Below are 15,619 nucleotides of genomic sequence, written 5' to 3'. Positions count from 1 at the left end.
TCCGTGTTGCCCGCTTCTTCTCGTCGCCATCTGCCGATGAGTTTGCGGCTGATGTCGAGCCCAAGAACGTCCATCTTCAGGTCTTTCGCAACGTGGCTAAGAGGTGGGCGGCCTTTATCAAGTCTTCCAATGCGTTACGTGTGGGCATGCAAGTAGCAGGTTTGCATGTGGGCATGCACAGTTCGGTTTCATATTGCATATCGGGGAATCAATGGAGCGGAGTGGAGCGTAAGACGATTCCGTATAGTTTTAGGCGCGCACACGAATCCTTTGGACGAAAACCTTTCATATTTTTAGGGGTAACAGATTCGGTTAGCCCTTTGTGTGGCTGGACATGGGTAGAATATAAGCCTTTGATCCAGCATAGTAAGTTAGGCATTAGATTGATCTATCTCTAGTTCCTCTTGGCGCTGCCTTCTCAGCGCGACGTTGAGTTCCACCATTGCTCCGCCGCACCGTCGAGGTCCAAGGCCGCGTCCTGTCACTGCATTTGATTATAAGCTACTCCCTTTGTCCCAGATTAAATGCAATTCTAGGGTTGGGCACACAAACCAATGCTAGGTGCAAAATTACAAAAATGCCCCTTCCTCTGTAAATATCAGCCCCATCCTTTCCTCATTCCCGCTAGTACATTCCAGTTGCCGGCTATTTCTTCCAATGTTGTGGTTTGTGTGGACGAGAAGCATCCGGACGCTGTGTCATCTTTTGACAGGCGGGTCTCAGTAGCATTCTTTTGGAGACAAATTTCAAACTCTTGAGTTGCATTTATTTTGGGACGCGGGAGTACGCCATATTCCAAGCACCAATCATCCTCCTTCCTCTGCTTGTGACAACCTGCTATCAGATAGCTCTGGTTCCATCTCCATGGGTGACAACACCTTACTCACCGTCGCGGCTGACCAGATGGCCACAACTCTCGTGGACATTGTGGCCAAGCTCACTGACCATACCACCTAGTTCACCACTTTCAAACCACTTATCCCCTTCGCCAAGAAACTCGATGGACTCCAGAGAAAGTCATCACGCTACATGCCTCTCTGCCTTCAAGACCGCCGAGCAAGTTCATGCACTGAATCTTGCAGTCAGCTGCCTGGACCACCCTCGCTGTGAGGGCAAGCTCCCTGTCTACCCGGCGCCAGAGTCCGACGACAGCAGGCGGGACTTGGGGCTCTAGCCACCGCCTCCTGCGACTACGCCCACAGCCTAGGGACAACCACGACCATTGGGACCCATAGCAGGATGCACGCGATGGCCACTACGTTCGCCGCGCAGCACAAGACTACAATGATCTCGATGACCATTCGCTTCCACCCCAGGGCCAAGCTGGATTTCCCGGTGTCCGACGGCAAGGAGGATCCTCCCTTGGTTCAACTGTTGCAAGACGTTCTTCCAGGGTCAACACATGGTCAACACATGCCGTAACACCGCAAGGTGTGGTATGAGTCGCTTGCCCCTGACTGGCACAGCCCAACTCTGGTACTATCGGCTAGAGTTCACCGGAGATGCCCCATCGTGGAGCCGCTTTGCACAACTTGTTCTCCAGCGCTTAGGGCAGCCCATGACCGAAGAGATTGCCACGCTCCATTGCACGGGATCGGTGCTCGATTACTCCGATCGATTCCTGACCTTGGAGCGCCACGACGCGGAACTCACGGAGTCGTATCAGGTCCAGCTATTCCTGGCCAGGCTCCAGAATCCTCTCAAGACCGATGTTGCACTTCGTCTACCGCAGACCCTCAACAACGCCGTCATGCTGGCCACGGCGTATGAGCATCAATAGGCCGGACCTCGCGTTCGCTAGCGACCGACCACGGAGCATCAATAGGCCATCAAAAGGATCCTTCGCTATGTCGCGGGCACCTCCGACTACGGCATGCACTACCCGATTTGCCCCGGCGCGAAGCACTTCATCGGGTACAGCGACAGCGACCTCACCGACGACATCGACACAAGCAAGAGCACCAGCGGGACGCTGTTCTTCCTCAACAAGTGTCTGATCAGCTGGCAGTCGGTCAAGCAGCAGGTGGTGGCTCTATCCAATTGCGAGGCGGAGTACATCGCTGCCACTACCGCTTTGACTCAGGCTCTGTGGCTGCCTCGGCTGCTAGGCGATCTCCTTGGCAGAGACGCACAAGCAGTGGAGCTCAAGGTGGGCAACAAGTCCGCCTTGGCCTTGGCGAAGAACCACGTCTTCCATGAGCACAGCAAGCATATCAGGATCAAGTACCACTTTATCAGAAGCTGCTTGGATGAGGGGAGCATCAAGGCCGACTACATCAACACCCAGGACCATCTCGCCGACTTCCTCAGTCCCTTGGGCGGTTCAAGTTCCAGGAGCTTCGCGCCAGGATTGGGATGTCTCAAATTCCCCAGAAGGCACCACACAAGACTTAAGGGGAGAATGATAGACCTCTATAACTCTTGTGCTTATCTAGAGTAGTTGGTGGCTATGTCAGCACCCTTATCTTATCCTAATAGCATCTACATTAGTAGTTGGAATATGTTGTAATCCTTTCTTAAGGACAAATGTGCTACTCTATATGTATCCCCAACCTACCATGGTTTGTGGCAAGGCTAAGTAATGGAAAATATAGCCCCAAATCTGTGTCTATCTCTAACAAATGGTATCTAGAGCCTAAGTTCATCTGAGTTCTACCTTACCCCATCCCAATCCCGTCGCCATGAGTCATTGGTCCAACCGCTCCCACTCCTCGACTACCTCCAGCAAGCGGCACCGCCAGGCAGCCGCACGAGGCGGCGGACCGGGCGGCGGTGGCTGCTCGGGCGGAGCGGCTCGGGGCGCTGAGTTTGCAGCCGAGCGAGCTGCTGAGACGGCCAGGGAGGCTGCGGTGGCAGCGGCTGCTGCCGCTCTGCGATGTGATGCGGGCGGCCTAGGCGAACGCAAGGAGGGCGACCGCGACGTGGACGCGCGACATGCGCGGGACGGACGCGATGTAAACGCGTGAGGCGCGCGGGATCCACGCATCAAGCACGAGCTGGAGGCCCAGCGGCAGCGGGAGCGGGCGGTGCGGCTGGAGGCAAAGCGGGACTTCGTTGTGTGGGAGGCACGGGCGCAATACGGACGCAACCTGGACGACTGGGAGCAGGGCGAACGGGACGCTGGCACGTGGAGCCCTCACAGGCGGTGCACCTCCCCTTCCCCGGACAGGCGCCGCGGTCGCCATGGCCGACGCAGTTCCCCTACCATCGTCCAGACCGTCGTCAAGGATTCTGGCACCGGCGGCGGATGGCCCATGCTCACCAAGACCAACTACAACGAGTGGTCTATGGTGGTGAAGGTGAAGATGCAGGCGCGACACATGTGGGACGCGGTGCGGTACGGTGACGCCGACTTCGCCGAGGATCGGCGGGCGCTGGAGGCCGTTCTTGTTGTTGTTGCGCCGAAGATGGCGCCCACCCTCACGAACAAGGTGACCGCCAAGGATGCCTAGGACGCTATCGTCGACACACGCATCGGCAGCAACGAATCCCGTCGCCATGAGTCACTGGTCCAACCGCACCCACTCCATCTCCAACGAGTCAACTACCTCCAGCAGGTGGGGCCAGCAAGCATCCACACGAGACCGGCGGCGGACGACGCACACGCGGCCAGGGAGGCGGGCACGCACGCAGCGCGCATCGAGGAGGCAGAGCGGCGTGAGTAGGAGGCAGTGGACCGAGCCGCAGTGGCTGCTCGGGCGGAGCGGCTCGCAGCCGCCGAGCGGGCCGCTGAGACGACCAGCGAGGCCGTGGCGGCTGCTCAGGCGGCGGCGGCGGCTGCTGCTGCTCCACAACGCGATGCAGACGGCCTAGGCAGACGCGAGACGGGCAACCGCGACGCGGACGTGCTACACGCGCGGGACCGATGTGATGTGAACGCGCAAGGCGCGCGGGATCCACGCGTCAAGCGCGAGCTAGAGGCCAGCGGTAGCGGGAGCGGGTGGTGCGACTAGAGGCAAAGCGGGACTTCGCTGAGCGGGAGGCACGGGCACGGTACGGACGCGACTTAGAGGACTGGGAGTAGGGCGGACGGGACGCTAGTGCGCGGAACCCTGACAGGCGGCGCGCCTCCCCTTCCCTAGACCAGCGCCGTGGTCGCCATGGCCGGCTCGGTTCCCCTCCAATCGTCCAGACCATCATCAAGGATTCTAGCGCCGGCGGCAGATGGCACATGCTCACCAAGACCAACTACATAGAGTGGTCTATGGTGATGAAGGTAAAGATGCCGGCGAGGCACATGTGGGACGCGGTGCGGTACGGCGACGCCGACTTCGCCGAGGATCGGCGGGTGCTGGAGGCCCTTCTTGCTGCTATTCCGCCGGAGATGGCGCCCACCCTTGCGAACAAGGAGACCGCCAAGGATGCCTGCGACGCCATCGTCGACGCACGCATCAGCCTCAACCACGCCCGCGGAGCCACGCTACAGAAGCTGCGTCAGGAGTGGGAAAATCTGGCTTTCAAGCTGGGCGAGGACATCAACGACGGCTCTCCGTCTCTCCACCCTGATGCAGCAGTTGGCGCGGTACGGCGACGACGACATCGACGAGGAGAGTCGTCGAGAGGATCCTCCGCGTCGTCCCCAAGAAGTACGTTGCTGGACTTCTCCGAGCTGACGATCGAGGTGACAGGCCACCTCAAGGCCGTCGACCACCGCGAGCAGCTACCTCCCTTAGAACCGATCACCATCGGTGGCGAGCTTCTCTTCACCGAGCAGCAGTTGCTCGCCCGCTAGTGGGAGCGAAAAAAGGGGAGGCTTCGGGTTCGTCGGGCAACCGCAAGCGCCGGCCGCGCAAGCAAGACAAGGCGTGTGGTGGCGCTCCTGACGGCGCCAACAGCGAGCGCAAGGCTACCCACGACGAAACATGCAAGAACTGTGGCAAGACCAGCCACTGAGCTAAGGACTGCCAGAAGGCAAAGCGCGATGGTCAGGTACACGTCGTGCAAGTGCAGGAGGGTGACGAGTCGGCTTTGTTCCTCATACACGGGAGCATTGAGTGGACTCCCCTCCTGCGCCAACCGCCGCCGCTCTACTCCACCTCGACGAGCCGCGCGCCCATATCTTCCTCGGCACTGGGACCAGCAACGACATGATCGGTGGCCGGTACCTCGACACCGGTGCCACCCACCACATGATCAGGAAGCGGGAGTACTTCTCCAACTTGGACTCCGGCGTGCGAGGCTCCGTCAAGTTCGGGGACGCCTCCGCCGTGGACATCAAGGATGTCGGCTCCATCGTCTTCACAGCCAAGACCGGCGAGGACCGGGTGCTCACCATCGTCTACTACATCCCCACGTTGAGGAATTCCATCATCAGGTTGAGACAGCTAGATGAAAACGGCTCACACGTGGAGATCGAGCATGGGGTCCTGTGCATCTGGGGTCGCCGTCACCGCCTTTGCCTTCTCACCAAGGTGAACAGAGGGAGCAACCACTTCTATGTCCTTCACGTGCAGGTGGCGTCTTGCAGCTCACCGCGACAACGACGCCTGGCGGTGGCACAAGCGCTTTTGGGCACCTCAACTTCACGGCCCTGAAGCAGCTCGGCAACAAGGAGATGATGCAAGGCATGCCGCACGTCGACCACGTGGAGCAGTTCTACGACACCTGCGTCCTCACCAAACAGCGGCGGCTCCCCTTCCCCCGCTAGGCGAGCTTCCGCAATCCTTCTTCCTCCTCATCGACAACGCGTCCCGCTACATGTGGGCGGTCCTGCTCGACACCAAGGCAGCCGCGGAGGAGTGCGGCCGCAAGCTTCGGGTACTGTGCACAGACAACGGTGGCGAGTTCGCCGCGGCTGAGCTCGCGGCGTACTACGCCGACGAGGGGATCCAGCACCACTTCTCCGCCCCCATACACCCAGCAACAGACGGTGGCGGCCACCGCCCACGCCCTCCTCAAGCAGAGAGGGATGCCGGCGATCTACTGGGGTGAGGCGGTGATGACCGCCGTTCACCTGCTCAACCGCTCGCCCACCAAGGACCTCGATGGCAAGACACCATACGAGGCCTGACATGGGCGCAAGACGGTGGTGAGCCACCTCCGCGTCTTCGGCTACTTGGCGTTCGCTAAGGAGCTCAACCACGTCGGCAAGCTCGACAACCAGAGCACACCCCGCATCCTCAACCATGCTAACACAGCGCGTTTGCATCTCCCGTGACGTCGTGTTCGACGAAGGGCGAGGTTGGACCTGGGACAAGGCACGATGGACGACGGCTCGACTTCGACCATCAGAGACTTCGTCATCGACTACATCCACTTCGAGGGAGCAGGGGAGCTAGCAGCTCGTCTTCACCGAGCTCGCCTACCACAGCACCCAGCTCGCCATCAGCTCTGGTGAGTCCACCACCTACACCACCAACGACCACCAGCTAGTCTTCCACCACCTGCACCACCGACCACGCCCCACTCTCCTAAGGATCGGCACTAGCAGCTTCTGTCCACGTCGAGCAACGCAAGGTGGAGTTCGCCACTCCATTGTCCAACGACGAGGACCGCGTCGACGCCTACCACGACGACGAGCCTCTTCGCTACATGGACAACATCCTCGGAGATCAGCCCGTCCCAGGAGTGGCGATGCATGACTTTGAGGCAAAGCTACACCTGGCACACGACGACGGTGAGCCCCGCTCCTTCGCTGAGGCGGAGGGAGACGCGGCATGGCGCACCGCGATGCAGCAGGAGATGGACGCGGCCTAATGGAACCAGACATGGGAGCTGGCGGATCTTCCTGCCGGCCACCGCGCCATCACTCTTAAGTGGATGTACGAGCTCAAGAAGGATGAGGACAGGGCGGTGATCAAGCACAAGGCGAGTCTAGTGGCGCGCGGGTTCATTCAGCAGGAGGGAGTCGACTTCGACGACGCATTCACACCCGTGGCGCTGATGGAGTCCGTCCGTCTCCTCGTGCTGGCGGCCCAAGAGGCCTGGCGTGTGCACCACATGGACGTCAAGTCCACCTTCCTCAACGGTGACCTGAAGGAGGAGGTCTACGTCCACCAGCCGCCGGGATTCGCCATCCCCGGCAAGGAGAACAAGGTTCTCTGCCTGCGCAAAGCCCTCTACGGCTTGCGGCAGGCGCCACGAGCTTGGAACGCCAAGCTGTACACCACCCTCAAGCAATGCGGCTGTCTACCGGCGGGGCAAGGGAGGCAATGCCCTGTTGGTAGGCGCCTACATCGACGACTTGGTGATTGCCGGCACCAAGGAGGACGAGGTGGAGGAGATGAAGGCCACCTTTCAGATGAGCGACTTGGGCCTCCTCTCCTACCTGGGGATCGAGGTCCACCAGGACAGCTCCGGCATCTCCCTCCGCTAGACAGCCTAAGCCAAGCGCATCGTCGAGTTGGGCGGACTCACCGACTGCAACCCATCCCACACTCCCATGGAGGAGAGGTTGAAGCTGAGCCGCTACAGCACGGCGAAGGAGGTTGACGCTACGCAGTACCGATGCATTGTGGGTAGCCTTCGCTACCTCGTCCACACGCGGTCGGACCTAGCGTTCGCCGTTGGCTACGTCAGTCTATTCATGCAGCGACTGACGACGGAGCATCAGCAGGCCATCAAAAGGATCCTCCGCCACGTCGCGGGCACCTCCGACTACGGCTTGCACTACCCGAGGTGCCCCAGCGCAGAGCACTTCATGGGGTACAGTGACAGCGACCTCGCTAGCGACATCGACACAAGCAAGAGCACCAGCAGGACACTGTTCTTCCTCAGCAAGTGTTTGATCAGCTGGCAGTCGGTCAAGCATTGCAAGGCGAAGTACATCGCTTCGACTCAGGCTCTGGCTGGCTCGGCTGCTAGGCGATCTCCTTGGCAAAGGCGCACAAGTAGTGGAGCTCAGGGTGGACAGCAAGTCCGCCTTGGCCTTAGCGAAGAACCTCGTCTTCCATGAGCGAAGCAAGCATATCAGGATCAAGTACCACTTCATCAAAAGCTGCATGGATGAGGGGAGCTTCAAGGCCGACTGCATCAACACCCAGGACTAGCTCGCCGACTTCTTCACCAAGTCCCTTGGGCAGGTCAAGTTCCAAGAGCTTCACGCCAGGATTAGGATGGCTCAAATTCCCCAAAAGGCGCCATACAAGACTTAGGGGGAGAATGATAGACCTCTATAACTCTTGTGCTTATCTAGAGTAGTTGGTGGCTGTGTCAGCACCCTTATCTTCTTATCCTAATAGCATCAACTTTAGAAGTTGGGATATGTTTAATCCTTTCTTAAGGACCAAGTATCCTACTCTATATGTATCCCCAACCTGCCATGGTTTGTGGCAGGGCTAAGTAATGGAAAATATCTAGCCCCAAACCTATGCCTACCTCTAACAGCCGCAACAATATCCACAGTGAGCAGTTCCCAGCGTCGCGCCGATGGCTTGTGCTACTACTGTGATCCCAGGTACATCACAGGACACCATTGCAAAAAGTTGTTCATCATTGAGGTCATGGACTCAGATAATACGAAGGGGGACTTCACACCTTCCACGAGGGACCCAGCATCTCCCTCATGGTGCTCATGGGTGCCCGCTCTCTGAGATATCAAACCATCAAGGTCTACGCCAAGCTAGCCCCCCACACATTCATCGCCTTGCTGGACTCTGGTTCGACACATAATTTCATCGACGTCGATATGGTGCTCGGGCATCGTCGATGCTGGCAGCGCTGGTAATCCACCCGGTGTCATCTAGGCGAGATGGGGCGACGCGCTCACGAGTCGCGGCAACTGCACATTCCGGAACAGCAGCGGCGGCATATTCCTCTCCAAGGGTGTAGAGGGCAGTGCGGACGACTACATGTGCGTCTGCGGCCACACGCGTGGCAGCGGCGGCAGCTACCTCTAGGGTGGCCTTTGCCATGGTCACGCGGTCACAAGCAGCGGCAGCCAGCGGCATGCGTAGCGGCATCAGCAACAGAGGGTGAGGCGGTCGCGGCACGCTCTGCTTCGAGTGGCAAGGACGCGCTCCTGGGTGGCAGCTGCTGCACGGGCAGCAACCGCAGCGACCTCCTCCAGGTTGGCCTTCTCCTTGGCCGTGGCGGCGGCAGCCGCACGCCCGATTGTGGCGGCTTGCTCGTGCTCAGCCTGCGCAGCGGCAGCAGATGCGGCAGTGGAAGATAACGCCTCATGAGCCATGGAAGGAGGACAGCGGAAATTAGAGGGTGCGGAAGGAAGAGATCACAAGATCTCAGAAGTCTCTTGCACGCTGGGCAGGAACCTAGGAGGCAGCCATCAGCTATTAATAGCAGATATTAAACATGATAGCAATCCTGAGCACAAATAGTTAATGATTCTATTAAGGTCATATCCATTGACCGATCTAGGTTAAGTCCAAGGCTCCAAACTGTACAATTGCAGGAATGTACACTCCTACAATCTATATCACGATATTGGCAACCTTAAACTCTCTGAACAACTCCAGCCGAGTGGACAAATAAATTAAGAGGGTGAAGAGGAAACATGAACTCACTTCTCAGTTTCTGCTTTATTTTGTTCGAAAGAATACAACTTCTTGCCGTCTGATGACTACAATAAAACACAAAAAGTTGAAAAACCAAAGAATATAAAAAGATGGAATGAGTAACCAACTAACCATAGCTACAAATTGTGTACCACATCAAAAATCACATAAGTCCATACTGCAATATGAAGATAAATAAACAAATAAAACAGTCCAAAATGAAATGTAGGCTGCTATTATGATAATGTTGAAATATGAGCATGCATAAAACCCCCTAATTCAGTCAAGGACTTCAAACCCAATATTTAAATGTAACATGGGGTCCATAACTACGCATTTCTGGTACTCATTGGCCACATGTACAATTTTCTGAAAGCACTGTGCTCTCCAAGATCAACGTTTTGCACATTTAGCATTTGCAATTTACAGCTCGATTTGATAATGCGTAGACAAAGCACCACAATACTAAACGCATGTCTGCAGAAGCAGCACTCCCAAATTAACATTTCAAATATAAAGAATACATCATGTCAGTTTTCCACTGAATAGTTAAACAGCAGTATTTTATGATGAAAGTCACAAATGATCAGGCAAAACTAGCGAAGGGAGTAAACAGGAAAAACAATACATAATCAAAACTCTACTGTCCAGGCGAACAAAATAGCCATAGATTTCATATTCATGTACCCACAATAGAGTAAGGTATCATTCTTGAAATGACTGAAGGGTTTTCAAGTTAAGAACTTCTGATACAAGGAATCTTAGGTGGGATGGGATACTTCAAAGTGCAACCTGGTTTCTGGTTGGCCAGTTCTCATAGGCTGATATGGGACCGGAGCACGAAATACAAATGGGAGGCACAAGGTTGTCACCCTGGAGCTGTCCGGTGGCAGAGCATGCTGAGGCATGAGTACACCAGGGTTCCAGGGCAAAGTATAATTACATACTCCATATGATATTCCTCCTTAATTGCAATTGATGCATCCTCTCAAATCGTAGCAAGGCCCCAACATGTAGCTACTTACAGCAATCTGTCTAAGGAATAGGATATACAAATCTCAACACCTGGAACAATCTTAACAAACTGGGATAGCAAGCAAATTCTTAACTATTTGTTGATTATTGTGATCATGTGAAGATGAGGTTGGTTATATAAGCTTGGCTGGTGCCAGGACCTGGCATAGTTGCAGCTCCCCATTTCCCCGTATTGCCTCTTGTTGTGCTACACTAACTATTAACTAAAGCTAGTTGCATAATATTAGCACTACCAACCAAATAGCAGGAAGTGTTATCAGAATACTGGTGCAAGGGTTAACAAGAGAGAAAGCAGACACAATAGCATTGATTTCAAAAGGAAGAACCATATGATTATTCAACATCAAAAGAAAAATACCAGCACAGATGAAAAATAAACTTTCATCCAGTCAAATCCATTAGATTAATAGAAATCATCAAACCAAAGTAATTGAATATTTCATGAAAAAAAAAACAGGAATATTTATATTAACAATAGTACTCTCCTCTGTCCACAAAAGGATGCAATTCTCACTTTTCGAGGAGTCAAATGATTTGAAGTTTGACCAAAGTTATATAAAGAAATACTAACATTTATGATACAAAATAAGTACAAAAAAAAGGGCGTACCCAGTGCAGAGAGCTCCCGCTCTGTGCGGGGTCTGGGGAAGGGTGTTAGTGGCAAGCCTTACCCTCGCCTGTGCAATGCGAGGAGACCGCGACTCGAACCCTGGACCTTCCGGTCACAGGCGGTAAGACTCTACCGCTTGCACCAGGCCCGCCCTTCTAAAATAAGTGCCATTAAATTAATTATGAAATATATTTTCGTAGTAAACCTAGTTGGAGACATAAATGTTAATACTATTCACTATAAACTTGGTCAAAGTTAAGCTAGTTTGACTTGCACAAATCCAATAGTTGCATCCTTTTGTGGACGGAGGGAGTATTATATTAAACTATTAATCAACAGTAATCCTTTGCTGACCTCATTTTTGCACTTTAGCTTGTAGTACGGTTCTCGAAATGAGCAGACAAAGCTGTTATCAATCCTAATCTGCACCAGCAAATAACTAGGAAACATCATTACCAAAGAACCAAACGATACTCAGAAATCTAAAGAAGATAACAGCTATGCATAGACAAAGGCAGTACTTGTGCATGATGCAGGTCTGGCTCAATGTGCTTCCTAAACAATGGAAATATACTGTCGATCAGATAGTCCAATGAGCAAGAATCTCCAATATCATGCTGAACTTTAGAAAGCAGGCTAAAATGAACACCACCAACCTGAAACTCATATGCAACTTGTATGGTTACATAACAGGTAATATTATTGTTCTGCGAGAACGTAAGTCTCAAAAAAGTAACTTATAGAAAGTAAGCAATTATCATGTTTACCACAGCAACCCGGATATCAAGCAATGATCGTAGTGTTGAATGCAGAGCATACGCACCATCGACAATCACCTAGAAAACTTGTATCAGAAGACATGTTAAAGATTTTGTAGAAGTATAGCATGTATTGCTGAGATATTGCACCACTCCAGATGAAGAAATCCTCAGTTGTCTCCATCCAGTGCGTTTCTTCTCTTGAAAATCAACTAGTGGCACCATTGTATCTTTACCCTTCACAAGATCCTGCTCGATAGACATGACTGTAAGGGCACTAATCAACACCAAAAAATAGGCAGAAAGTTATCAATAAAATTTGTGCAATTAACACCTGAACTAAACAAATGGCATACAATTAAAATTGCACAATTAGCATCTGATATATTGAGCCAATCAATTGTGCTAAGTCCCCTAACAAAAGCAAACGTTACTTTTACAAACTTTGGACAAATCTACAACTATGCATATAGGGCCCTGTTTGGCAGAGCTCTAGCCCTAGGAAATCTGATTTCCTAGACCTGGTCACCTGTAGCTCTAGAAAATCCTAGATCTAGAGCTGCAGGCATGTTAAGTGCATTTACATGACTCATTTCATTTGTGTTTTAGATCAAATAAAAATATTTAAACCACTTTAATTTAATCTACAAACTATAGATGCAGCATAGATCTCGGCTATGTAACACGGATACGCCAGGGAGGTGCCATATCTTGGAGCTCGAGCTGTGCCAAACGGGCCCTAAAGATCAAGTGGCAAACCATCACTGTAAAATACCAAAACCATGGGTAGCCAGTCTACCGACATTTTCAAAAACCAAAACATTACAAAGCCATGGTAGGGTTGGGGATGTCAAATCTTGCACAAGGTACATATTTCCATGTTCCAATATACTAATTAAGAGATTTGAAGCATTAAAATTCACAGGCTATTAGATCAGAACCAAGGGGACTGGATTTTACATATACTGGCACCACTATTTATTTGGTGATGATGCACGAGTTCCCGGCGAAGATAACACTGTTAACACTTTATTTATCTTATCAGATAATTTCAGTTCTCATCACGCCTAATAATAAGAAACCCTAAAATGCTTCAGAAAAGACAATATTCAAGCCTAAATGTCCTCATTACCATTGTGTGTAATCAGCCTTATTAAGGAAACTGCAAAGATCTAATACAAGGATAAGACATACCCTTCTATTTCAGATGCATGTAATCACAATTTATCAGCTGGCTAACAGTTGAAAAGCAAAGGTTCAATTTGTTTTTCCCTTCGCAGTCAATGACTAGAGAATCATAACCAAAGTCCAAAAGGCTGTTAAATTGCCAAGTAATCATCAACTAGTCATATAGCAAAACCTTTTACCCCAAATTCAACAAATGTGACCCTATGTGGACACGGTTTTACAATTCAATTCAAATTCATAAAGGACTGGAAGAAATTGACAGCAAAAAGAAAAACATTGTACACTTCTGTTTCGGCAAACAAGTCCACTCCCCCAACCCAAAATTAATTAGCCCTACCAATGCTACAATCGACAAGAACATTAAATCCCACCATTTCTCAACAGACCCTGGCCCGTCATTAAAGCAATCAGCTCGTGAGCATCGAACCAATCCCACCCAAATCCCAACGGGTCGTGAAGAGCAAGACCGAGACCCAACCTGGAGGTTGCTAGCAAGTGCGTCGAAATCGATGGCGTCGACGTCGCTGCTGCCGTCGTCGCCACCAGCTGCTGTACGGTAGTCCTCCATGGAGACGATCACGACGCACCCTAGCACCGACGCCACCTTCTCAGCCAAGCTGCGCAGCACAAAGCCACCAAATAGCAAGTTAGCAACAACAAATCACCAACCGTCCCTAAAAAATGGCGCAATTAATCGAGGGGAACGGATGACGCCGCCGCCGATACCTGGTCTTGCCGGAGCCGGTGGGTCCGCCGATGCCAACGGTAACGACGTGGCCGTCCTTGCGCGCACGCAGCTCCTGGATCGCCTTCACGAGGAGGTAGTACCCGCGGTCGAAGGACTGGGGAAAGAGGTAGAGGAAGGGATTAGGACATTAGATCGAGGAATGGATGATGAGAGGAAGAGGAGACGAGAGGGAGAGGGAGAGGGTTTACCACGTGGAGGGGGAGCGATTGGAGGATGGAGGAGGATGCAGCGGCGGAGGCGGAGGTCGGAGAGGGAGGGGAGGAGGTATGGTGGAGGAGGAAGTCGCGGCCGCCGGCCTCGAGGCAGCGCTGCACGAGGTCGGCGTCCATGGCGACGCCGGCGAAGGTGGAGTGCGGAGGAAGAAAGGAACGGAGAAGTGTTTGTTGCTCTTATTTTTTATTTTATTTTTTTAGATTTAGATTGAGGAAGTGTTTGTTGCTTGTAAGTTTTTGTTATTAGAACTGCCGCTGCTTGACGGGTTGGGCCGCGGCTGGGCCGTACCGGAAAGAAGGACCCGTGGGCCAGACTGCAGGTAGCGTGGATTTTTTTTTTTAGCCTAAGGGCCCGTTTGGAAGGTTAGTTTTGGACCTTGCCGTATTTGGGTGCTATCCAATTCATCTTAGTCCATATGTGTTGTGGTGGATTATGGTGAAATTTAATTTAAGTTTTCTTTAATGTCTAATGCACGTTAACACATGCATATTGATGCCAATCCAACTACATCAAAACAAAGCTTAGAAAATGTTGTTCGGATGAATTGTGAGCATACTCAAATTACCCTCAGATTGGGCTAAAACCGGCAGAAGAAAATTGTCATGTGAAGAGGCCTGGAGAAAATATTATGACAACTACTGAGCTCGTCCTAACTCCGATCTCGTCTGCATCGGAGGCAACCCGTGTCAGCAACAACCTTAGCGGCGGTCGATAGTTTCGAAGCTTGATTCCTCGGTGTGGAGAGCACATTGGCGGTGGCTACTACGACCAATGGATCTATGACAGGCACGAGTACATCGACATTAGTTGTGACAACGGGCAAATCCATGGCGAGCGGCAGTGAGGTTGACACAACTGAATCTACGACAATGACAACCAAATTAGCAGCATTGAAGGGCAAATCCAAGGAATGTCGACCAAATCAGCAAATCCACAGCCACGGTGACCAAATCCGTAGAAAATTCCTCGAATTGCTTCTAATCTCCATCACCTCATTGCCGCCATCTCCTTTTCTTCTCATGCTATGGAGCCTCGATAGTGATGAGGGAGCAGGGGATGGTAGAGCGCTGGTGCTGCTGCTGGTGTCTATATCGTTAAGATCTAGTGCACAGAGATGCGCCATGCGGTGGATGGAGGCAGGAGTTTTTGGCAGCTCGACAATACCTAGGCAAAGTTCATGGCCATGCATAGCCTCAGCGTCAGCTGGAGCTTGGTGTTCAAGCCTGAGCGGCACAGGTGGCCATACTATGGGGTGTATGACCCTGGATACCCACGGCAGACCATATGGGCTTCGCCCCCAGGGGCGGCCCAGCCCACATGATGAAGCCTTGCGGGGCACAACTCTGCTCGGCGCCTTCCGCAAGATACTAGGAAGATATCCTAAAGATACTATGAGATCTGTTAGGATACGTATGATCCCAAGATTTCTATAATCTGTTATTACTTTCCGGTTATCTCTCAGATCTAACCGACTTGTAACTCTGCCCCTCAGACTATATAAGGCGGGCAGGGACCCTCTCCAAACTCATGTAATATCATATGATAGCTAATACAAACCAATAGACCACATGAGTAGGGTATTACATCATACTGACGGCCTGAACCTGTCTAACTC

At 52.5% G+C, this 15,619-nt stretch overlaps 1 protein-coding gene across 2 annotated transcripts in view; it reads right to left on the bottom strand.

The window, feature by feature from the left end:
* LOC136494600 (uncharacterized) overlaps window positions 1-14,195 on the bottom strand; it is a 42,009-nt gene extending 27,814 nt beyond the window's left edge. Inside the window, exons 1-8 of one of the 2 annotated variants that reach the window (XM_066490758.1) lie at window positions 13,980-14,195; window positions 13,770-13,885; window positions 13,522-13,660; window positions 12,006-12,104; window positions 11,865-11,933; window positions 11,619-11,753; window positions 11,452-11,520; window positions 9,462-9,517 (exon numbers count right to left, since the gene is read on the bottom strand). In XM_066490758.1, the coding sequence (XP_066346855.1) occupies window positions 9,462-9,517; window positions 11,452-11,520; window positions 11,619-11,753; window positions 11,865-11,933; window positions 12,006-12,104; window positions 13,522-13,660; window positions 13,770-13,885; window positions 13,980-14,120 (824 nt within the window). In that variant the 5' untranslated portion in view covers window positions 14,121-14,195. Of the gene's footprint in view, window positions 1-9,461; window positions 9,518-11,451; window positions 11,521-11,618; window positions 11,754-11,864; window positions 11,934-12,005; window positions 12,122-13,521; window positions 13,661-13,769; window positions 13,886-13,979 lie in introns of those variants that run through there. The other variant, XM_066490760.1, reaches the window with a different exon arrangement.
* Between the last annotated feature and the right edge of the window lie 1,424 nt (window positions 14,196-15,619).

This window comes from Miscanthus floridulus, chromosome 11 (assembly GCF_019320115.1).
Source record: "Miscanthus floridulus cultivar M001 chromosome 11, ASM1932011v1, whole genome shotgun sequence".
NCBI lineage: Eukaryota > Viridiplantae > Streptophyta > Magnoliopsida > Poales > Poaceae > Miscanthus > Miscanthus floridulus.
The sequence above is the reverse complement of the archived record's forward strand: the minus strand, read 5'-3'. Positions and strand labels throughout refer to the sequence as shown.